This window comes from Nipponia nippon, unplaced genomic scaffold (assembly GCF_047370975.1).
Source record: "Nipponia nippon isolate SJK-2023a ecotype South Korea unplaced genomic scaffold, ASM4737097v1 scaffold_3, whole genome shotgun sequence".
Lineage (NCBI taxonomy): Eukaryota > Metazoa > Chordata > Aves > Pelecaniformes > Threskiornithidae > Nipponia > Nipponia nippon.
Genome location: NW_028262347.1, coordinates 33,275,382 through 33,299,509, shown reverse-complemented (window position 1 = coordinate 33,299,509; position 24,128 = coordinate 33,275,382). Strand labels below are relative to the sequence as shown.

At 38.8% G+C, this 24,128-nt stretch overlaps 2 protein-coding genes across 9 annotated transcripts in view; one reads left to right on the top strand and one right to left on the bottom strand.

Annotated features, from left to right (window-relative positions):
* Positions 1-10,718, bottom strand: part of PPHLN1 (periphilin 1) — a 71,803-nt gene extending 61,085 nt beyond the window's left edge. For 2 of the 5 annotated variants that reach the window (XM_087767543.1, XM_087767544.1), the window contains exons 1-5: positions 10,619-10,718; positions 5,152-5,199; positions 3,978-4,069; positions 2,851-2,907; positions 521-700 (exon numbers count right to left, since the gene is read on the bottom strand). In XM_087767543.1, coding sequence (XP_087623669.1) covers positions 521-700; positions 2,851-2,907; positions 3,978-4,069; position 5,152 — 330 coding nt within the window. In that variant the 5' untranslated portion in view covers positions 5,153-5,199; positions 10,619-10,718. The remainder of the gene's footprint in view (positions 1-520; positions 701-2,850; positions 2,908-3,977; positions 4,070-5,151; positions 5,200-10,618) is intronic. The other 3 variants (XM_087767540.1, XM_087767541.1, XM_087767542.1) reach the window with 2 other exon arrangements.
* Positions 10,719-10,795: 77 nt separating this feature from the next.
* Positions 10,796-22,785, top strand: ZCRB1 (zinc finger CCHC-type and RNA binding motif containing 1). Of its 4 annotated transcripts, none has more exons than XM_087767545.1 (8): positions 10,796-10,937; positions 15,760-15,847; positions 16,020-16,048; positions 19,320-19,431; positions 19,513-19,620; positions 20,475-20,584; positions 20,676-20,751; positions 22,120-22,785. In XM_087767545.1, exons 2-8 carry the CDS (start codon positions 15,764-15,766, stop codon positions 22,249-22,251), a joined length of 651 nt encoding a protein of 216 aa, XP_087623671.1. In that variant the 5' UTR covers positions 10,796-10,937; positions 15,760-15,763; the 3' UTR covers positions 22,252-22,785. The 4 variants fall into 4 exon arrangements, with proteins under 4 accessions (XP_087623671.1, XP_087623674.1, XP_087623672.1 ...); XM_087767548.1 differs by having other exon boundaries at positions 10,798-10,937; positions 15,760-15,798; XM_087767546.1 differs by having other exon boundaries at positions 10,880-11,013.
* Positions 22,786-24,128: the final 1,343 nt, after the last annotated feature.

Genomic DNA, 24,128 nt, shown 5'->3' with positions numbered 1-24,128 from the left:
ATTTTGTACTTAAGTGTAGCTATTGGGGAAAAAAAAAATATGAATTCAACATCATGACAGAATTTAAATAAATTAACAACTGCGAGAATTAGAAGGGTACGCAGACAACATTCAACAAGTTGCATGTGCAAGCACTTATTAAATAGAAAGATTTTACAACCATTCTTCTATTCATCCAGATAACTTTGCACTGCATTAGAGTCACTAGCCACTTTTGTTTTCCCAGTTCAGACTCTGAGCTTTCCACAGTGCTGGACAAGGGCTCTTTTCTAAGTAAACAGAGTAGCTAGTAACCGTAAGAAGCAGCAACAGTTATTACCTTATAATCACAAGAGTCTTAGAAGCACAGTAACTGCAAAAAAGCACCAAGTATCAAAACCTGGATGTTTTTTCTATTCATTTGATTTCAGTTTATGGGAACAGCAGTAACACCAATGCTCTGTCTGAAATAATATTTTAATTGTTCAGTATTCAAGCATTTATGAGAAGATAAACGTCATAAACATGTGAGAAGAATCACCTTATGTACACCTCGGTGTGGAGGGCCACTTCTTCGGTCGTGGGCAAAACTGCGACCCTCTTCATAGTCTCTGTACTCAGCGTGACTGTAATCATCATAGCGACTGTAATTCCCATCCCCAGGTCTTTCGAGCAGTGGTGGTTTCTTGGGCACAATGTTTACTACTCTATGGTAATCATCCTAAACCACAAAACAAACAAAATCATATTGCTTTTAACAGCTTGAAATCTGTAGTGAATATACAAAAGTAAAAACCACAAGTTATTTCTAAATATGGGACTACAGTAATCTTAAAGCTGAAATAGCACAGGGAAACAACAAATATTAAAAATCATGCAAGTCTGGTGGTGGAATAATTTATTAAATCTATTTGGACACCATTCAGATACAATCCTTAGTTTAATTATAGGGGGGGAAATTTTCAACATGGTTTAAGTTTCTTTTGAAACTTTTGAAACTTTAAAGCAGCAGCATTAGCTACTTTCTAAGCATCAGCTACTTTTTTTTAAGCGTTAACTACCTGTATTTCTCAGACACTTTTACATTAACTTAGGAATGCAATAGTTACACCTGTAACACCTGTGAAACAAAGAGCCCATTTGAAAATATAATCAATTTTCTTAATGTCAATAACATCCTCCACACTATCGAGATTATAGTGAAGACAGTCCTTGCTTCATAATCTGAATAGATAAGCACCTTCTCAATACAATGCAGTAGGTGATCAGAGGATTCAAGTGGCAAGAGAGAATTTGAACACTCATGTTTTTCTTTTAACACAAGTTTCAGATAGCTTTTTGCTAGAATGCAAAATTAATTTATTGTATTTCCTTCAAATAAAATGTCATCCACCATTTACCAATTAAATAAATCCTTTGTTTATTAAGTGCAAATTGCACAGCTGCAAAAGATACAAATTCAATTTTCTAGAACAAAGTATTATATAAGCCAACTGCAAATAAAAAGCAAACAAAAACATGAATGCAAGACCTTGTATTTCAAGTCTTCTTCCTTTAGCAAGATATTTTTTCTATGGGCCTTAAAAACACAAGCTACAAATGCAGAGACTTGAGTTGGCATGTGCAATTTGGAGGGGGGGAAGGATACTCAAACTAGCTTTTTTAATAGTAGTATAAAGTCACAATCTAATACACCAATAGCTTTTGTAGAAAAACACAATAAATTCACAAACTGCTAAATATTGTCATGCAAAAAAAAGTTAGTTCTGATTTCAGAGACCACCCAACAAATTCACTACAGGGCAATCCAAAGCCAGCCTACAGCCATACTGATGGAAAGTAGAGACTACATACACATTCATACACAGCCACAATGCTTGATCTACCCTTACCGCACTGAATATCCTCAACGCGTATTTTTTTTTTAGTTTGGTGTCTTACAAAGATTTTAGCTCTGAAACTAAAATAAAACTGCACTGTGCTTTAACCTTACCCAGAAGCCCCCATCACATAACTATACTGACATACAGAAGGATAGTTACATGAAAACTCAAGGTGTACCCACTTACAGTTAATTGTGCCAAGTGCTTGAAACTTTATGTTGTTTACCAGGATCTGAAAGGATGTGTTTCTACTAGTCTCTACTTGACATAGAATTAGCACCTGGTTTAAATTAGGACAAGTCTCTTGCTCTTTCAAACAAGAGATACTTCATTCTGTATCACTGGCGTGTCTCAGTTCCAGTGTACTAACCTATCAGCAAATGCCAAGTGTGTTCATATATTGAATAACGTAATTCCATTTTACTTGTCTAGTCAAAATTAAGTCAGACCTGTACACATGGACACAGATACAATGGCACAGGCTTACAAGGACAGAAACTGCCTGCCAATTATCTTGAATCATCAGAGCTGTATGAGAGGCAGCTTCATATCCATCTTTCAGTAAGGCAGAGAGACACCAGATCTTGGTTTGCCCAGCTACTGGGTGTGTTGTTTTGGTGCAGATGGATAGTATTGAATCTGAAAAATGAGTGTATTCTGCTAGTCCCTTCATCCCCAGTTCCAAACACATGTAATACAAAGCTAGCATTGAACTACACAGTTAATTCTTGCATCAGAATGAGTGCATCACATCTTTTCAATTTTAAAGGAAATTTTCATAATGCGTATGCCATGCATTGTTCCCTGGACAGCTTGAAAGACCAAAGAGATTTAGGAATATCACTGTTGCAACGATTAAATTAAATTAGCAATGTGTTAGTCAAATCAAATGTTGATTTTAAAAAAAAAAAAATCTGTGAAAATACATTCTGCCTTTCCTCATGTCCTATTGCTGGTAAGTGTTTTGGAGAAGCAGCTGACTAAATACCCTGTGCAAACTTATCTGATTTCCAGTTTGCTGAAAATGTAGAAATTTTGTTGTTGCCTGTAAAGAGAGTTAGAAATGTCACAGAGCAGCCAAACACTAACACACCACTCAATAGAGAAGACTACGTAACTAGTTACCAAGTTACCAACACTGGTACACTTCCAAAACAACAAGCTGAAAATATGGTAGAGGGAACCCAGAAAGTACGCTAAATCAGCTATGCTACTATTCCAACATTTAAAAGAACTAAAAGAAAAGCCAGATAACAGGCACAGGTACCTGAAATTTTATTTTGCCAAATGTACCTTGCACAGCATCTAAATAGAAATGTCAAAAAGTATTCTTAAAATTCTATTTAAGGTGTAATAGCTCAAAAGACAAAGCTAAAACCTGTTTTCTTTCTTCTTTAGAGACTTCAGACACAGGAGAAAAAAAAAAAATTACCCAGCTCTTTGGCACAGAGATTTTCTAAAAGCATTCTAAAGTTATTCTACAGCAGAGCAAGCATAGCTTCTGCGTTTGCTTTTACAAGCACAACATACAGTAGAAGTCTCCATGTCTATGAAGTAGATTTCCATTGACACTCTTCTTGATAAGCATTTCCCTTACAAGGCTTCAAAACACAATTTCTTTAGCAAAGATGTATTTTCAACATTTGTTATAAACATTTCCTTCTATACTTTAAGCATCATAACAAAAAACTGCATCAGTGACAACATCAATACCAAACGTAGTGATTTTACCATCTCAAATCACTTCAAAGATGTATTAACATAACAAAAAAAGTCTGGAGAAAAATTAACATAGTATGGCCTTTGGTTCTCCAGAAGTTATTGAAAATCCTGTGTTTAATACCACAAAGAATTACACCAAAAAAATCAATTTATCAAAATACAAGTGTTCTGAAACACTTTGAATAGATTTGGAAATACAAGATTTAATTTTGTAGGCATTCTATTATCTCTGTGCAGATATATTTGCTAGACTGTTGGCTTAAATGACTGAGAAAAGAACTTGGGGTATACTAGGAACTTAAATATGTCATAAATCCAGCCCTTATAGCACAAGTCATGGTATAAAGGTATAGCATAACAGTATAATGCTAAAGAAACATACTATACACTTACATCAGGATGAATCCTTGGAGGGAGACGTTCTCTTGGAACTCTTTCATAGTCATATCGCCCTTCAGACCACATTTCATCTCTTCGATAAGCCACTAAAGACAAAAATCCAATTAGTCAAAACCAGACTCACGAACAGATGAAAGAACAGTGAGCATAAAGGTTCCCAGTGTAATGTATTATGCACAAATCCTGTACCTACACTTTTTTTTTTCAATTAGCCCTTTCAAAAGTAAGTCTATCTAGTTATAGAAGTAATTAATGAACTTTAAGCAAAAATAACTCACAGTATGTCAAGAACAACTGAACAACTGGAAATTAGTGCAGTACAATCAGTATAATTACAGGACTTACAGATAATATAAACGGCTCTATTGAAATATATGCATATTGCAAATATCAGCTGTACATATAAATTCATACACACATACCTTATAGCAATTTTGATACTGCTCTGCTAAAAATAGAGGATTTTTTTTTAAAAAAGCATTCAATTCCTATTTATTAGGTTCAAGAATTTCTACTTTTTAATATAATATAATTTTGATTGAATTATTTCATCATCTCAACCATGTGGAAAGAGGTTAAAACACAACACATCAGTTAGTACAAAGCTCCGCATTTTGAATACATGAATGAAATGCATTCTTCACATGCAGATTTTCCCTGTTTTAAATTGGGAGCCAGCAGAACACAAAAATTCCTCTTTCCAGAGAAAGATGACTTTCAAAGTCAAAATTAGTAACTAAATACAGGTGAAAATACACCATCACCATAAGAAATTCTAGTCATGCTATGTTAGACAACACAAACTTGAGGAGCTGAAACCTTTCTGATGATTATAAAGGCAACAAATTATATGCTATACATCATTGAAAACAGATAAGAAATTGCTAGAATTATATTTTTCAACGTTTTCCTTCACAATGGTAGTTCTAGCTATTAAAAATAATCAATAAGAAGCAGCGGGACATATTCAGAAGGAGAAATACATAACAGTATCTACTTTCACAAAATAAAAACACTTAACTGAAAATAGACTTATGAGGCTATATAAAAATATTAGTTATTACAGATTTTAATAACTAACGTGACAAAAAGGTTTATTAACTGTAAATAGAGGTAGCACTGTCAGATATATATTTTTGTGAACACCAACGAACACTCACGTACTTACTTTTCTGACAGTTTCAGCAACTCTTCTTCTGAAGACCCATTCAATTATCTACAAAAAAAAAGAAACTGAAGTTAGCAAAAAATGCATATATATTCATAAGTACATTTTTTCTTTTAAGTAAACCAGACATTTAAAATCTAAATCTTTCAACCACCTGTCTCCCATGATCTGTCTGAATTAGTATGGAGTAATTCACTGTACTCAATTAAGAAAGCATATGAACTATTAGGCTGAATTCACAATATCAAAAAACTTCCCATGACAAATTATTACAGATACAACACTTTCCTAATAAGTTCCAGAGTTTTCTTTCCCTTTTATCATCTTTTACTCACTATCTCAAGTCTCAGTTTTTCTTCCATTTGTTAGCAAAAGCCTTTGGAAACTACTGTAACTGCTTTCTTAAAAACATTCAGAAAAATATTTAATATATTCACGTAACCTATATTTATTTAAGTGTCCTCCAGTATCATTAAGTAGAGAAAAATAAGACTCAGTTGCATGTGATGAGAGGTTAATGAAAAGTTTAACAAATGCTTTTCCTTTGGTAACAGATAGTAAATCCTGATGAAGTAGCTCTTTCTTTAACTGTAATAAGCCTTTATGTTCAGAGATTTTGACCCTACCACTGGTACAAGGGAACCAGGGTATCTCCTTAAAAGTTTGTTCCATTTTGTAACAGACTTGACCTTAAGTATGTTCCATAACCAAGACACATGACTAGCCTGATGCAGCCACAGATTATAAATCAAAAGCTGACTAAACCAACAGAGTTTGGTTGGTCCTGGTTTTGTTAAGGGTAAGAGCTAGAGTGTCTGCTGTCCCTGCCCTCACCACTGTGCTCCACCTAACAGTTACTAATTCTGAAACCATTGCTCATATTGCTGTATTTGTTGGTCAGGCATATCCATCGGAAGAACCTTCCTGGCACTTTCACAGTAACTGCTTCAACTTTTCTTCATTCTCTACTTCAGGGACTTTTGCTAAAGCCTTAAAAATTCATACCAGGGGCTACACGTGCACTAACTGTTCTTAGACTGACACTGTGCCCTCTCATTCTCACGTCACCAGGAGGGTGCTCTATCTGCTCTTACACTGTCCCCATAATCGTCTTTTCTTTGTACCTACAACAGTACCTGAATGCTCCTGTGTTTTACATGTAGCAGGAGGGACAGAATTAGCCGAGGCAAGACAAAATCATTACACTGGAAGAGCGTCATGTGCTCTTTCTCAAAACACTTTGCTGCTGGACCCCCATGCCCAGCCCTCAGCCCAAGGCAGACCATTCCTTCTGTCCATACCAGCTCACAGCCAGAGAGCGCCTGAGCCTCCTGCAGTGCCTGCTCCCACCCCTGCTTCTCCACAGCCCACCCACCTCTCACATGCGCATAGACTTTGGTACCTGATGGCGAGCCTCACTCAGTTTTTAGACTAACAGCAAATATCAGAAGCTGGATTCAGATAAGGTTTCCAAGGGGGTTGTTTTGCATTTTGAGAAATACAGTAGTGTCCGTGCCCTGCTGCCTGCAGCAGTTACTGATATTGTTAACTGAACACAATGTTAAAAAGGCAACACATTTCAGATAAGTGCCACTGAAGCTAGGTGCAAGCTTTCACATCATGCTGCTCTGTCAATAAAGCCACCTCCAACATCCCAACACACATCACTGCCAGCAGGCACCGACATTCACATACACGCTCTGTTATATTATCAGGCACCAAGGCTGATAAAAACACTCCCATTTTTAACCACTGTTGCTGGACCTCACTGAAACTAGCAAGACTTACCACCAGTATTTTGACAAAACAAAAACACAAGCAGGAAAAAAGGTAGAGATATACTATCACAAAAGCCAACTGACTGAAGAAAAAAACAAACCACAATTGCATCAGACAAGTAAGTATGGAGGTGGAAGAAAAATCTCAGAAGTGAGAATATTTAGCATTTAGAGGAATGAAATGAAGAAAATTAATCAGGTAGAATCAATCATCAAGTACATTGCTCAAAATGCTGGTAAAGAAAAAAAGTAGGAGACCAATTTTATATAGAAGGCTAAACAGAAAAGCTTTAGCTGGGACCACTGAGATAAAGTAAGGATGCATTTGAAAATACCAGAAGGAAAAAAAAAAAAGTTTAAAGGGAGGAAAATGCATTTCCCAGCACCTTGAGCACTTTTCATCTGTTTCTATAGAAAAAAACCAAACATTCCATTTCTTAAATGACGTGACCTAACACAGCTTTAATAACAACCACGAAAAGACTAAACTCTTAGGATCAATGAGAAGATTCCATTAACAAGGATTCAAGAGATCAAACCTCAAGTTTACTACTCTGTGTTCAGATTCATCTGTTATCTCAGTACAAAGTTGTTCTAAAACAAAGATTTAAAAAAGAAATCTATTTTTGTTTCAAACCTAACACCATTGTCGCTCACACTGACTATTTTGTATTAGCATACACAGCAAAGGTAGTTGGTATTTCTTTAACATCATGACATGTATATAATCACTTGCTATATTAATTTAAACAACCTCTTCCTATTTTTGATCAGAGGTGACTGTTTTCCCTAAAGCAAGGTCTTAATTTTCTCAAATAAAGATACTCCAGCATACGCAGAAGCCATTCTATTAACACAGCGCAAGCTGCTCCACTGTGGCCTGGTGCCAAGAATGGCTTTGCTCCGATTATCACAGCATTATGTCCTGCTCTATGCTAGTATGACTGATGTAATACAAAGAGGGTTTCTTCATCAAGCAGATTACATGGGTCACTTAAACTTTTTTGTACGACTGGGTTTTCTTTATCAATCATTAACTTTTTGTTCTTTTTTGTTTTCTAAATAATATATGCTAAAAAAAGCTGACACATTTGCAAAAGCACTCCAGTATTCTGCAATATTTTGTACACAATCCTTGTCTGTTTACACTTACTTGCAACATCAATTTTCATCACGGCTAGAAATATCTACTTCTCCAGAATCCATAATTTTCCAGGGTGTGCTATCAACCTTCTGCAGAATCTACATTTTTGTTTCAAAAACATACAGCTTTCTAACCCAGATGGCTACATCTTGCCATATGTGAACAAAGCATAAAACCAATGCTGTGCTGTAAATGTAGAGGCAGGCAGCTGCAGTATCTCTGATGCTCCTGGGATATATCTGGTTTTATACTGTTACTTTGACAAACAGCAGAGATAGATTGACAAATGTGGGCCAGTTCTGTCTCTCCTCCGCTTTGGAAAGCTCTCAGAAAAAGCTTAGATGCTTTTGTATGAGTAAGATCTGGGAAAGATGCTTAGAGAATTTCAGCTTTTTAGAAATATCATGGCCAATTTTGCAACAATTGCTGCTTTGAAGATATAAAGAAAGATACAAAACGCTGCTTTTTCTTCCAACAATTAGAATCTGTATTTGATGGTGCTTCAAAGATATTCCAGTATCTCTTACCTAGACAGGAGGCAAGACAGATAAAACTGGGGGGGGGGAGTAACTTTCTCCTCCTCCCCCCATACTTAGGACAGGCAGAAAACACTGTATAGACACAGTTCTCTATTGCTAAGATGAAAAAGCAGAAGTGTAAGAGCAGAGGGAAAAATCCACCATGACAGTACATAATGAGGGAGGCATTGAGAAAAAACCAGGAGACAAAGAGAATCCATTTCTTCCTAATAACAAAAATTAGGCTATAAGACATTCAAAAGCAATTAGAAGCATGATTACAACAAGTCTAAGTGTATTCAACCTAGATACCAAATAACCTGAAGGAAAAGGCTTTCTTCCAATCTTTCCTGACCCGTTCACAATAATTTTGACTTAAAATAAGAAAAAAAAGAAAAAAAAAAATTTAAGAAAGTACTGACCACAAAAGTCAAATTAACTCCCACCTCAAAAGGGAAAAAAAGCCAGAAATGTGTAACCTGAATAAAGTTATTAAAAGCAGCAGCATTCTGATGAGGATTTACAATCCCACTGGTTCAGTTTTCTTACCACATCATTCTAATATATCACTGGGAGAAAAAGAAATGGAGGCAATGTGTTGGGGGTTATATTAATACAATGACTGATGCATTAGAGCTTATCTTTGCCTGAACACCTGCAGTCACCAACGTCTCGCTCTTCATCAGTGTCAATGCTACAAAAAGAATGTTCTGCCAGGCCGCGATGGGGCTGCTACGCTAGCAATGTCAATGCAAACAACTGTATGGATCACCACTTCTACCGTGACTTTCCCTCTTGCAACACAAACATTTTGACAACAAAATATGTCAGCTCACCATACCGATGTCATGACAGGTCAAAACTTCAATGCTTTCAACATTTACACTTGAAAGCACCAACCAACTCTGAATATTTCACCCAGGGAAAACCAGTGTATCAAACCCTACTCATTGCTTGTACAGATTCTGTGGGTTTCCACATCTTTTTGTGTATTCTTGACAGAGTCTTTGTTCCTTTGAAGTCCCAGACACCTCAGACAAAGAATTATTATAAGATTATCCATGAAAACCTCTAATGCATGGTAAAGAGCCTACTTAAGGAGTGTGAGTGAGAACAAAGAACCACGGAGAGTAGACTTAAAGTGTTCAAATACTAATAAAGATTTTAAATATATTGCAGGACACCCTATTGTCTGGCTATGTGTAAAGATTTATTCTAGCACTTTTAAGGAAATCAGCTAAGTGACACACTTATGTCTTATTTATCCCTCTAGAAACATAAAGTTACTGGTTCTGCACCACCATACCCACAAGAAGCCTCACTGACAGTGTCTCCAATGGGATTTATACAGCCTCCAACGAGTTATTAGAGTTTGAAATGACTCTCATAAAGTATGCAGAAGGAGTAGTAACCTTCTCTTCAACACAAAAACGCAAACTAAACTGAAAATCAGAATCTTCTGTCACGCACGGGTTTTAAAGAGGATTAAAAGGTAAGGTTTACAAAAGTCATCCTCGGTGCTGACACGGCGGCGGCCTGCCCGGAGGAGGCTATCCTTCCCCCCCTCCTGTCCCGCCACTTCCACTCCCCCCGACTTCTAAGGAGCCCGAGGAAAGAAAGGACCCCGTCCCACGACAGGGCCCCCCGCAGGCGCTGGGGGAGGGACGCCGGCTCCCGAAGCCCCCGGGCTGCCGCCTCCCAGGACGGGCCTCCCAGACGCTTCAGCGACCACCCGCGGAGGGGACCGCAGCGCCCAAGCCAGCGGGGCGCAGCCGGGAGGGAAGGCCGGCCCTTTCCCGCGCCCCGCAACGCCGCCCGCCTCACAAGGCAGCCGAACGGCAAATCGCCGCCACCAGAGCCCGCGGGCCGAAGCCGAGGGCCACGCGATCGGCTCTGACAGGATGAAGTGTCACGTTCGCTCCGCCGAAGAGGGAGGCGAGAAAACCGGCTCCGCACCAGCCCCCGCGGGCACCGGCCGCCGCCCGCGCCCCCAGCCCGGGCCTGGGCCCGGGCCCGCCGCCGCTCACCCGCCTCCCCCTCTCGCTCCCGCGGCGCAGCAGGCGGCTCCCCGGGCCAGCGCCGCACCTCCTCCCGCCGCTTCCGGCGCTCGCCAGACGCCAACGGAAACACCCGCCTTTCTTCCAGCATCGCCGCCGTCTATTGGACGGGGACCGCGCCGGTCGCCGCGCGTCGGCGGAAGAGCGACGCCGTGCCGGGAGGGCGGTTGGAGCGGCGGCGGCGCGGGAGGGCTGTGTCCAGTCCCGCCCCGCCCCGCCGGGGCCTGCGCGTCGTCCCGTGTCGCGTCGCACCATGGGCGCCCGCGCGGGCTGAGCCCCGCCGTGACGGGTAGGCCGGGGCGGCTGGGTAGGCCGCTGCGGGGCCGGGGGCCGCCTCCCCTTGAGGGGAACAGGCGCGGGAGCAGGTGCGCGGATGAGCCGCGGCCCTCCGCCGCGGGTGGGTGGCGGCCGGGGCGAGGGCACCGCGGGTGGCGGGAGCGGTTGTTTACAGCCGGGGGGGAGGCTGCTCGCCTCGCTTCTGGCTTTTGCGGTTATAGGCGGGGAAGCGGCGGTTTGTCAGCGCGCAGCAGCTGGGCGAAGCCAAATGAGCAGCTGGTGGGGGCCGCGCTGTGGTAGGGGAACCGCAAGGTGATGTTATTTCCAGCGAAAGGCTTTAATACAACCTGTGGAAGTTTCTGAGTAGTCTGTAGTTCTCTTGCCTTAATATTGATTTGCATGTACTGAGCTCTGAAATGGAATTGCTTGTCTCAGCTGTGGTTTTTAGAAGGACAGGGCATCCCTGAGTGAGTTACCCGGAGCTGCCCCTCCCGGGTGAAGTTCTGGGTAAGACTAGACGTGACTGAACCAAGTGACTCTTCTCACATCTTGACTATGCTGGAAATGCATTTAAAAAGAAACTCTTGTTAAAGCTTTTCATGTAGTTCCTGCTGGCAGCCTGGTTGCCCAGTCTTATTGTCCCAAAGTTTGTGTACATCTTTGGCTTGGGCAGATTGAAAGGCTCTTGCACTTTCTTCTGATAGTGTCAATTTTATTTACCTAATTCTGATCGTATTTAATATTTGCCTTGTAATATTTAAGTGACTATGTAGAGATAAAACAGATTCTGCTCTGATAGTTTGTTACATGCCTCTTGTATAGGAAAGAAGTGTAGCAAGTGGTTAATACCCTTGTCTGGGACCAAGGAGAACATGTGTTTGGTTTCCTCGTTCACCACAGACTTTTGAATATAAGCTTGAGCCAAGCTCCTCCCACAACTAATGGTTTGTTGATTTGGGTCTAAACTATAAAATCGGAAATAAAATATGGTGTTTTAAGGATCAAAACAGAAGAACTCAAATTAGTTGGCCTGAATAAGCATATCTTGAGTAACTTACCCACAAATCATTTATACATACCTAATTGATTAAGTCACAAATCTGACCTTGCTGCTGTGCACTTAAAAACAAACAAAAAAGTTTGTGCTTAAGTTGAAATGCTGATGTTAAGTCATGAAAATATCAGTAAATTCAGAGTCCACTTGATGCTTCAGACACATCCTATCTATTTTGGTGGTGTCCTTATGTGTTCTGGGACAGAGTAGAAAAGCCAATTACTGAAATTAATCATTGTCTTCTCTTGTGATGTTCTCAACATGAGTGACAGATGCTGCATTAAGCATATTGGATTCAAGCAAAATATACTCGTGTACCCAGTATATTTTGCAGGAGACTTAATCATTACTGACAGATGGCTCTTGTCAAAGAATGGCCTCTTTTAGTTAGAGTTGTTGGAAAAGACAAAAAAGATTGAATTCAAGAAGCCATAGTAATGAGAGACAGCCCCATCCTGAAAGTTAATATGTGAAAATGATAAATGAAAAATGTATTAATATTACAGAGAGCCTATTACCTTAATGGGAGTTGTGCTCAACCCCGTGGAGATAATGTACTGACTTCCAGTTGATGCTTTGGAGTTGAGTAACCAGGTAATACATTGAAGATCAGGGAAGCCCCACAAAAGCATTCTGTATAAAACAGAAATGTTTTGATTTGTTGGGGAGAGCTAGCAGGATATAGAAGCCAGGTTGTACATGAGACTCAGATGAGTCTCCTGCAGCAAGTAGAAAGCTCAGATGGTTTGGAGGTTTGGGTTTTTTGTTGGGTTTTTTTTTGTATGTGTGTCAGCCTGTGAAGTGAAAACCTGTAAAGCAGAGAGACTGGTGATCGAGGAGAAAGAATGTGGTGAAAAATGTTAAACTTGTATGGGACAGTTCTATGAAGTTAGAAAATTGCTGAAGTAAAAGGACTCTGAGCCTTGTAATGATGAGCCTCCAGATGAGATGTATCTCATCTAAAGAGTTAGCTTAAAGCTGCAATTGGCTTTTTTTTTTACTCTCCTGTCCCCCCACCTAGCTGGAAAACATCAGACCAGTAAATGTGAAGCTCGTATGGCAAGGCTAGTATCCATAAATGAAGGGAGGAGGAAAAAACTATTCATATGGTGTTGGCACTTGGTATCCCCACGGGGGCTTCATGGTGGTTTAAAAAAAAAAAAAAAAAAGGACTAATGGATTTGTTAAGGCAGGGTTAAAATTGACACGCGTGGTGTTTTGTTAAGGTTTATGAGGGTGGGAAGAATTGTGCCAGTAATTGGATCTAAAACTGCATTTATACCACTGTATTCACAACAGAAGACCAGAAATCTGCATTTTAACGTGCTGAAGCTTTTTGAGAGGTTGCTTTTGGTAAAATGTCATGTTTGAATGCTCTGCAGAAGACTTAGTAAGGACAATGAGGCTTTTAAGTAGATAAGATGACTGGCCAAAATGTTGCCATTCTGCAAACCCGTCAGTGTATCTGCTGGCTTAAGTAAGATATTTGTAAACCATCCCAATGACACCTTAGTATTTAGAAGAGGAAGTCCTGCAGATCTGGGGAAATATTCTTTCCTGGAATGGCAAATTTGAACTTTGCCATCTTGAACATGAGCATGGTGATAGCCTTACAGTTACTGTACTTCCTCTTTTATTAAAATTGTGCCTGTCTGGCGAGTCAGGCATTAAAAGTAAGAAATCCTGGCACAATAGTCCTAAACAATACAAATTGCTAAGAATATTTGGGCAGTCGGAACAGCAAGACTGTTTCACTTAGATTTGTCCAGGGGACTGGAAACAAAGCTCAACCTCAGCTGTCTGGCAGCCAGCGCTCCAGGGTGCAAGTCTGGAAAAAGTAGTGTGCACCTGAAAAGGGCAGTTCTGTAGCTTGCATTCATTAATAATTTCCTATCGACTGAGCTATTAGGCCTGTAGTAATCTTCACATGACATATCTTCTCTTTGGAGGTTTGCACTGTAGTATTGTGGAATACGCAAGCTGACTGCTCTCCAGTCATGCCATTCTCACTGACCTGGTTGGCCTCCTGTTACAAGGTGCTCTAGCTTCTCTTGTCTTTCAGGCAGAGTTAAATTGCTATCTACAGCCACCTGGGGTTCACCTCTGCTGTCGTCTTCTCTGCTGTTGCAATATATTGGCATTGGCAACATACCATAATGCAGCGCTAAGGTAGCTCTTGCCGTATCCTTTGTATCCAGTGTACATCTGGATAACTGCACTTTGGACCATCTATGTGCGTGGCATGTTGCCAAGTCAGTCTGGTTAGGCTTGTCAAGGATACTAATGCCAAGCAGCAAGGAATTTGGGATAATGAATCCAGCCTGTGTAACACCAGATGCAATGTGTGGCCTTTATTGCAAAGGTTAAGCAAATGAAAACAGAATAAATTTATGTTGCCATTTCTGCTCATGCCAAAAACAGTCTCTGAACATGGAAGAACTCAAAATTCAATCCCTTAGAAACTGCCACTCAAATGAATTGTGATACAGTAAGCACGTCAGGAACGAGAAGCAAAACACTTGGATAATCAGTGTCTACTGGGAATGTCAGGTCGTCAGATGACTGAATCATGAAATGCCAGAAAATAACCACAGCTGCATTAGAGTGTGATATTAGTTACTTTGTTGGCACTTGGCCAAGCAATCTGCTCAGACTCACTACCCGAAAAGTCTCCTAAGAAACTACATGCACTATGACGGATGTTGATTTTGAATACTTTAGTTTCTTTCATCCCCTCATCAGCTTTTATCTGCATTTTTAAAATGAGTTGGTCTTGCTGAAGAAATGGCTTGATCCTCAGTTAGGAATCGGCTAGAGGTGCCAAGAAGCAGGAATAAGGCTGCAGGAAACTCTATAAGGAGGTAGTGATTGGACTGCATGGAGAACATTTTTGCTGAACTATTTGGCGTGTCCTCTCATAACGGTTGTGCTTTATTCTGATCTGAAATTGTACTCACTTGGCTGTTTGACTGTGCTATGCCTACAGAATTGATCAGAGGGAAGAAGTGTTTTGCACTTTTGCTACTTAGTTTGAAGAGCTTAAAAGAGAGTGGAAATTAAAATGGCTTTGAGATTTCCCTGGTTCCTGCCAGTATAGAGCTGGAGGCGGAAGGGGAGATGCTGTCTGTAATCAGCTCTGGACACTTGCAGTTCCAGAGCAGTGTAGAAGCCTGAGCAATGGATACAAGAGGCAATACTTGCTGCTTTAGCAGCTGAGATACATCTTAAAGCCAATGCAGTATCTTGCCCCCACTCAATAATTTGGACTCTGCTTTAGGGAAGCTTCCCCCCTGCCCCTTAACCGAATGTGGTTTATTCTATGTTGAATGCAGCTGAACTGAAACTTGTATAAAGGATCAGAACATGCAGCTACTTGAACAAAGGTCATTAATTTCACATATTGGCCAGAATGTTTAATAAATGGAGATTGCTTGTTTCTTTCTGGACCTAAACATTTCTTTACTGCACAAATCAGCAGAGGCTTATTTTAAGTACACTAACTTGTCTGTGTTTTCATGACTTACAAATTCACTTGCATACAGCAAAAATACACTTTGGATCCAGGGGAGGGGGAAGGAATGTATGTCTTCTGTAGCACATGAAGGCAAACACTAATTTCACGTAAAATGATGAAAGGGAAATGAAAGCTATGCTTTCCTGTAACTTTATCATGACTGTCTGGGCTAGGTTGGAAAAACAACTTTTAAAAAGTCTTGCAACTGTTTTATAATTGATTGCTCTGTTTAATACAGTTTAACTCTTCTCTTTCTCCTCTCATCAGAAAAATGAGCGGTGGGTTGGCACCAAGCAAAAGCACAGTGTATGTGTCCAATTTACCCTTTGCTTTGACAAACAACGATCTATACAGAGTAAGTTTTTAAGAGCTGCATTGTGTAGATTAAACTTGTTCACAACAATTTTGAGTGTAAATACAATACTGATATATATTGATTACTTTAGAAATGTTTGTCTTGATAAGTTTATTACTAATGACATGCGATTGTCTATTGTTAAATCTTTTTATTTTCTTTCATATTTCAGATATTTTCAAAGTATGGGAAAGTTGTCAAGTAAGTGACCTCATATGGCCTGCTGTTTTTGTAGCTTTCATTTTAAATATTTAATGTCTTTGCTTCACTTGGAAGTCTTGTGCTTTTTATAATTTAAGTATGAATGTGGAACTGTATTGAAGTCCTGTTCATTTTTAATAAAGTATAAATTTAATATAACAACTGGAAGTTCTTGCAGTTACACACATAATGTAAGAATATTTGTGTTGGGGACAGGTTTTGCTAACCCCTTCTTAAGAGCAAGTAGAATGTTGTTCTATACCATGGTCTTGTCTCCGAAATAGTTGAAACAATATTCTTCCACTAAGTGTTGTTCCCCTTCCCCTGAACACTGCCTGGGACACAAGTGGATAAGTGTTGAAGTGGGAGCTTCTACTTAGGTGAACTAGATGTCAGAGTTCCCACAAACAGTTCCCACAATCGCAATGTACAATTCCTCTATTTGTGGTTCTAGAGAGACTTGTTATTGTGACTGCTTAATATTATCTTTAAGATTAGACGTAAGGCTGCATAGTAATAGCTTGTAATATGTGGGGTATTCATGAACAATACTTGTGAATACCTGCCTCTATATTCAAATGATAGAAATAAATGCCACAGTAAGGAACTTGCTGTTTTGTTTTGCTTCTTTATTTTTTAACTGGTCAGAATAACGAGACTCAAGACTTCAGTTTTCAACCCTACACCAGCAAATATCTACTCTAACTTTTAGCAGCTGCTGTAATAATCTGTGAGATACAGAGCTAAATTAAAACTTCTTGAAGTTTCAGGAGTGTGTTTCAGGTGACAAATAGCAGGAAAAGCCAAACTACAATTTTAGAAAAGCATAGTTTTTAAATTGACTGAGAGGAAAACCCTTATGTAGGGCTCTGGCAGACATGCAGTGACCAATACAACTGGGCACCTACAGTCTCTATTGTTTCCAGGGCAGGGTGTCTGTTTTAGTTGATTGCTGAGCTACTGATTTAGAAAAATCGTGAGCAAAGGTCATAGTAATGCTGGTGTTTAATATCCATTGATGGGCCTGTTCTCCAGAAATTTGACACTTTGGACCTCTCTGCTATCATTTGGTAATGTACCTGTACTCTGTGTGTTTCGGGGTGGCGGTCTTGGCTTTTGAACTTGTTCGATAGGAGGATGAGAATTGTATGAACTATTGGCTATATGATGCATTGCTTATTTTAAAGGTGTCATAGCAGCATTCCCTCTTTTCTTTATTAATAGTTTCTAGTGTTCTATTTGCTTTATTTTTGACTGTCATAGACAACAGAAATGGTGTTTTCAGATGCCTATGCAGAAGAAATCCTGCGCTGTGTCCTGTGTGAAAGTAGCTAATTTAGAACTTGCAATTCTACCTGCATAGTTACTGTTTTCTCCCACCTATATATTGTTTTGCCAAAAAATCACTTATGGATACCTAATTTTTCCTGTCATTTTGTCTAGTTGCTGCCAGAAGTTAAACCAAATGCAAAGCGTCACAGAATACCATGTGTAAAATGCTACCGTGATTTTTTTTTTTTTGTATCTAGCAAAATTTGTTTCCTGTTCACCCCTTTGCAAGCTGACCTGACTATAAACAGTGCAGATACTGTGGGATTCTACTGATATTCCCATTTCACCCTGAAACTGAGGCTAACAAGGATCAGTTTTCCTTTTTGTAACTAGTTATTAATTCTCAAGAAAAATCTTTTCAAATATTACCTTGATTTCTGTAGAGTCTTTGTTCAGGGACTTTAACACACTTTGCAGAAAGCTTTGTGATGTCACCTAGGTCAACTTTAACTTAATTAAATAAGCTTTAACAGACTTCTGTTTGAAGTGTGTCTTGAGTCAGCAAAATCATGCTGACTTTTCTTCCGTACTGCATTTCTCACCCCAATATATCCTGACTATTATGATTTCAGCTCACTTTGTTCAGTGAGAAATCAGACTTTCTAGGGCTCCACGAAGTTGCTGACTTTTTAAAGATCTGTCACACTTGTTCCTTTCTATGCTTGTCTTATTAACTGGTACATTCAATATCCCAATTAGAAGCCTGACAGTCATATTAGGGTTCCGTTGGAACTCTTGGAAGAGTAACTTGGCAAAAGAATTAATAGAATTGTTCTGAAGTCAGTTTTATTGACACTTATTCAATTGGACACATCCGTGTCCAAGAGGCTTTGGTAGAAAAAGTGTTCTAAGCTTAATCTTTCTGTGCATTTATTTGGGGTAAAATTGCGCTTTCTTTACTGAGCCTTTATTTTATACACTTTTTACTATGTAGGTCATCTGTTACTGATACAGGTTCTCTGGTAGGCCTTCTGTGTTGAAGTGGGGTTTGTTCAGTGTTTTGTTGTTTTTGTTTTTGTTTTTTTAAATGTCCTATTTTTTAAGTAATACTTCTTACAATTTTGGTTTGCCTTATGGCTGAACCTTGTTCTGCCCATGGTGGACACAGGAAGGAGTTTATTCCCTACTTTTTAGCATGTACTTTTATTTTTATGCACAGGCAGACTGGCATCCTTTTCCCACTGTTTTTTGGGTTTGTTTTTTTTTTAGGGCTAAAAAACAGTTGACGTTAAGATTAAAAGAATTGAGGTTGTATGGGTTCCTCCCTGCCTTCACCTCTTGTCATTCTTTTTCTTTGTCTGTTGTTTTTACTGGGTCTAATCTTCCTTGATTTTCTTGATGTGCTACCGGAGCTGTTGATTCCAATGTTAGACTGAAGATTTGACTTTGTATGTCACGTAAAATAACACATACGTCCATGACCTGCTTGGATTCCAGCTGAAGATATTTGTAGAACAATACTGCATATACTTATCATTTCCTATCATGAACCTGTTTAGCTGGTTAGTCCTACAGAAACACAAAATTCTCAGTTTGGATGCAGTTCAATACACTGTGTTTTTCAGCAATGACAGCAATGGTCAAGATTACTCCTGAATTTTAATTTCAGCTACAGTGTGTGTAGTTCCCTCCAATTACATTGCCTGCAAATCTAAAGAGTTTGTTCTCTGTTCTTCAAGTCATCCAAGGGAGTAAAGAATAATACTGGACCCAGAAAGACTCCACGTGCTTTTTTTTTTTTAAATTATCTCCGCTCTACCTGTAAGCACATGGCCAGGTTAGCTGTTCCGTTGAATTTCAGTTTAGTGAGCCTTTCTATTGTTAAATATACTTTTTCCTTTTTGCTATGTAACAAAGCTAAGATCCCACTGAGATATTTAAGGAAAAAATGTCTCTGAAGTCATTTTAGTGTATCAGTAACGTGGTTATATGTTTTCAGAGTTACTATTATGAAAGACAAAGACACCAGGAAGAGCAAAGGAGTTGCCTTTATTTTGTTTTTGGATAAAGAATCTGCACAAAACTGTTCTCGGGCACTTAATAACAAACAGGTAAATTGTGGAAAGTTGTTATAGCAGGAGGGATGGGTTTACAGTCCCAAAATATTTACCTTTTTTTCCAATTTGCTGTAGTTGTTTGGAAGAGTAATAAAAGCAAGTATTGCCATTGATAATGGAAGAGCAGCAGAATTCATTCGCAGACGTAACTACTTTGATAAATCTAAGTGTTACGAATGTGGGGTGAGTAAAACCAAAAATGAACTAATATATTCCATCTTTTGACTCTTAGCTTGTTTCTTCAGTTTGGCCACTGCTAATCCTGCCTGTGCTGTTAAATTGATTTTTTTTTCCTGTTGATATTATCAGCTTGCATAGCAGTTGTACCATTTTCAAGAATGACAGTACCCCTTTTGTCTTTTATTTGGGATTTTGGGGATGGGGGAAAATATGTACATATAATTGCTGCTTAACATGCTGATGAGCAAACAGACCTGACTATCAGTATACTGCTCTTTGAGAAGGAAAACCTCCTAATCTTTGCTTCAAAATACCTGCTTTTGCTATATCTTTGGAGGTTCATGATATAGTTGGCAGCAAAATAAATACTGGAAACAACTGTTTTTAAACAGAAGTGTGTTTTAAGTTGTAGGTAATTCCTCACTTTTCCTAAACATGGTAACATGGGAGATTGAGATTTGAATAGTATTTGATGTCAAATACAAACTTGATTTATATTCATAACACTTTTTAGAGCAAAAATGTTGACTCACTCCTGTTTCTTAAACTGTTAATGCTGAGGTTTATAGCTTGACTTGAACATAAACCGTGCTGTTGTATATTCAGCTATTGCAGCAGCCAAAGAAAATCTACTTTGCTCATAGCTTGTTCTCAATTTGCAGGTAAATATGCATATCTGTGGCAAGCTTATAGAGAAGAGGTTGTCTTCTGTGTGCTAATTCAGCATTCCATTTATCGTACTAATTGCTTCCATTTTTTTCCCCATGAACTGTCTTATATTAACTTACCTCATGATATGTTTCAGCATATAGTTGTTTGTAATGGTTTCTGTTAAACAATATTTCTTTTTCTCCAAGGAAGCAGGACATTTAAGTTATGCTTGTCCTAAAAATATGCTAGGAGAGCGGGAGCCACCAAAAAAAAAAGAAAAGAAGAAGAGAAAGAAAATAGTTGAGCCAGAAGAAATGTATGTATATTTATTCATATGTTAATACTTCTTTTAGGAAGCTTTTTCATACTGAACACTTAAAATATTTTTCTCTCTCTGCACGATGAAGTGAGGAGGAAGAAGAAAGCGACGAGGAAGGAGAAGACCCTGCTCTAGATAGCCTCAGCCAAGCCATAGCTTTTCAGGTACAAAATTGAAGCACTGCATATTCATTATTTATTATTATTTAAATGAACTCTACTTCCTTTTTTTAGCTGCTTTTCAAAAGCTTTGAGATACACCCGTAGGTCTGTCCGCTCTGTAGCACTCAGGACACTCTCGCCTGGCAGTAGTTGGTGACTAGTTGGTTTCTTCATATTGCAGGCATGTTCAGTCAGGGGTTTTTTGTTCGTTTGTTTGGGTTTTTTGTTTTTTACTGTTTCACTATTGCTGTGTTTGTGCATTGCAATTTTTTCTTTCCTTCAAGCTCCTTTGCTGCTTAGTTCCCTGTCTTCTCTTCTGTGAAGCTCTATTAGGTTTTTGGTCCACAAATCCCTCTTTACTCTGTTAACTGAGCAGCCAGAAAGAGTCATGTGTAAATGACAAGGTACCTCCTCTGCCGTCACTCACTAGAATATTCTTGAACAATGTCTATTTCTGGAACACTTCCTTTGCCTAATACAGTCCATTGCGGTCTCTAATAGAACTCTTCTCTCAAAACGTATTTAATGCCTTTTTTGTTACATAGATGGATAGTCCAACAGCTGTATTACTGTCTTCTTTAATACTTCTTTACAGGCTTTTGCTTCACTACACAGAGCAAGCCTGACCTGATGTTCAAATTTCTTGGCTCCCTCGTCCTTAGCTGCTCCCTGTGTGCCTCTGTCCCCCCCAAAAAAACCTCAAGATTTTTTAAGATAACTTTGCCCTGAATATGACTGTAATGAGTGCAAAACTTTTACATGAGGTAGTCCAAAAAAATGATGCAAATATGTACAATTATCCCCCCCCACCCCCAGAAAACTCCACGACTGGAAGTAAAACCTATAAATGTAAACAAGCCAGGAAACATTCCCATTTCTATCGCCATCCAAAGCTTTTAACTGGGATAGCGTATTTCCCAGTAAAAATAGGAAGCATCTATTTAAACCTTTAGTTGAATAACCTTTACATCCCTGAATGAATGATTGCAAAAGACAACAGATGGAATACTTGTTAGCAGAACAAGGCTGATTCAATAATGTCAATTTAAAACGCGATGCATTCTTTGCTTCAGATCTCAGTTGCTCTATAGTTCTGTAAGTTTGCCATGGGTAAAGTTCCTCTCTTTGAAAACAGAGGGTGCTCCATGTGGCCTGCATTGGTGCAGAAGACTTACTTCTTGCATGTGAGAGCTACTTTCAGAAATGTTTTCTAGTGCATTCATCGCGCAGTTTATCTGGAAATGGAGATAAACCCTTTGAATTCTTTAACTTATTAAATAATTCAATGCATATTAATGATTAGCATTATTATTTGTAATGCATCTTAATTTTTCTTAATACTAGCTAATACTTTTCCTTCTTTCACTGTAGCAAGCCAAAATTGAGGAAGAACAACAAAGATGGACGCAGACTGCAGGGGAATCTTCAATTTCAGATGATTCAAAACGTCCACGGATTAAGAAAAGTGCTTATTTCAGTGATGAGGAAGAACTTAGCGATTGAAATCATACTGGTTTATATGCATATATAATATATATATTGTACATTTTGTAAAGTGCTACAAAGTGATCTGTAAAACAGGTTTGTCTTGGTGTTGAAGACACTTACTGAAAATCATGTTGTAGTTCTACCCTGCCCCCCGAACCTCCCATCTTTTGATATGTCTCTCAAAACTTCACCTTTCAAGGCAGCTTCTTAAGAAAACTATGTGTTTCTACACTTAAATCCAGAAAAATATCTGGGAGAATGCTTCTTGCAGTTATTATCTAGACCCAAACCCTGGGAATAAAATCTTTCGTAAGAGAATTTCCCAAGATTTTTTTCCTAAGAGAAGTTCCTCTTAGGATCACTGTTAGCACTACCGATGCTTTATGTATTGGTCTGTTTATTGCCTGTTTGGAAGCAGTGCTTTAGTAGTACTTTAGTAGTATATGAATCTTGCACTAGTTCCTCTGCACAGGGCTGAATTTCAGCCTTAAGCATTGTACTAGTCTTTTAACTCTTCATGCAGTAATATAATAAATTACTGTCACATCAGCTTGGTCTGTGAAATCATTTTAGACTGAACAATACATCTGTCTGTTTTCCTAAAGGATATTAGGATGTTGATCTTCTGTCTTACACACAGTTTTAGTAACTTGCTGTACACTTCATAGTATTATATAGCCTGTATACAATGTAGGCTTCATAGGAGATGCAAGTTAAAAGTGACGTGGTGATTAGTTCAGTCTTGAAACATACTTAGTAATTTTTTGAGTGATAGTTCTGTTGCTCTTGCATTAAAATGAGAATGGCCGTATATTTAAAAAATGAGAATGCGCATATGTTTTAATATGCTCTAATCTGATATTGAAAGTCTCTTGCTGTAATAAGGGCTTATACTGCACTCTTTCTCCTGACTGCAGTTTGGGTGCCTAACATGGTAATTATGGTTATGCACGGGTTTTTAAATATACTTGTATCTGACATGGGTCACAGTCCTGTCTTTTCAGGCATCTGAACCTGCTGGCAAAATCCAAAAGGGACAAAGTTTCCTACATGCTTAAAAATCAGCTTTCATATATACTTGGAACTGTCCTGGTCTCTAAGCAAAGTGTGTTGGCACCTATTTTGTACCTAAAGCTGTTCAGATCCTTTAAATAGGGTCTCCATCCTTAAATCTCTGTAGGGTTCTAGTCATGTTTTCCTAAGAAGCCTCATAGACACATTAGGAGAACAGTACAAAGCCCTGCAGCAGTGATCATTCTCAAAACCACAAGACACATGGTGATGGTGGTGACTACTTTGTGTAGTCAAACTTTTCATTTTTAGGAGGCACAATATAAAACACATTCACACTTTCACACTTGGAAGAAGAGACCAGCTGGCCTCTGTTTCTATTTTCAGCTCTTGCTGTTGCTCATCAGGACTTGGTTTTCTTCCAAATATAGAATATGTAAGTCCAAATATACCATTACATATTCTTAATTAATACCAATTTACATTCAAATATATAACTAGGTGCAAAGCAAAGACATACACACACCCCCTAAGCTAATAGAAAGCAGTCACATTCAGAAGGTCATTCTGGGGTCTTCTGTTGCTACATTCACAAGAACTCAGAAACAAGAATAAGGTAATAAAGTAAAAGAGTTTTCTGTGCAAACTACTCAAGCCATAGAATGGGAAGAAATATTGTACTTTATACATAGGAAGGTCTTGGACTCAGTAATCCAAAGAATGTTTTTAAGACTTACTTTGTGACTTTCTGCTGAAAGTACTATATATTGAATCTGAAGCTTCCTTTACTGAATATTGGAAAGATCTCTTGATACTGAATAGGCAAGTCTAAAGTTCCAGGTGTAACTTAGGGGTAATAAATGCAAATCACTGTATATCAT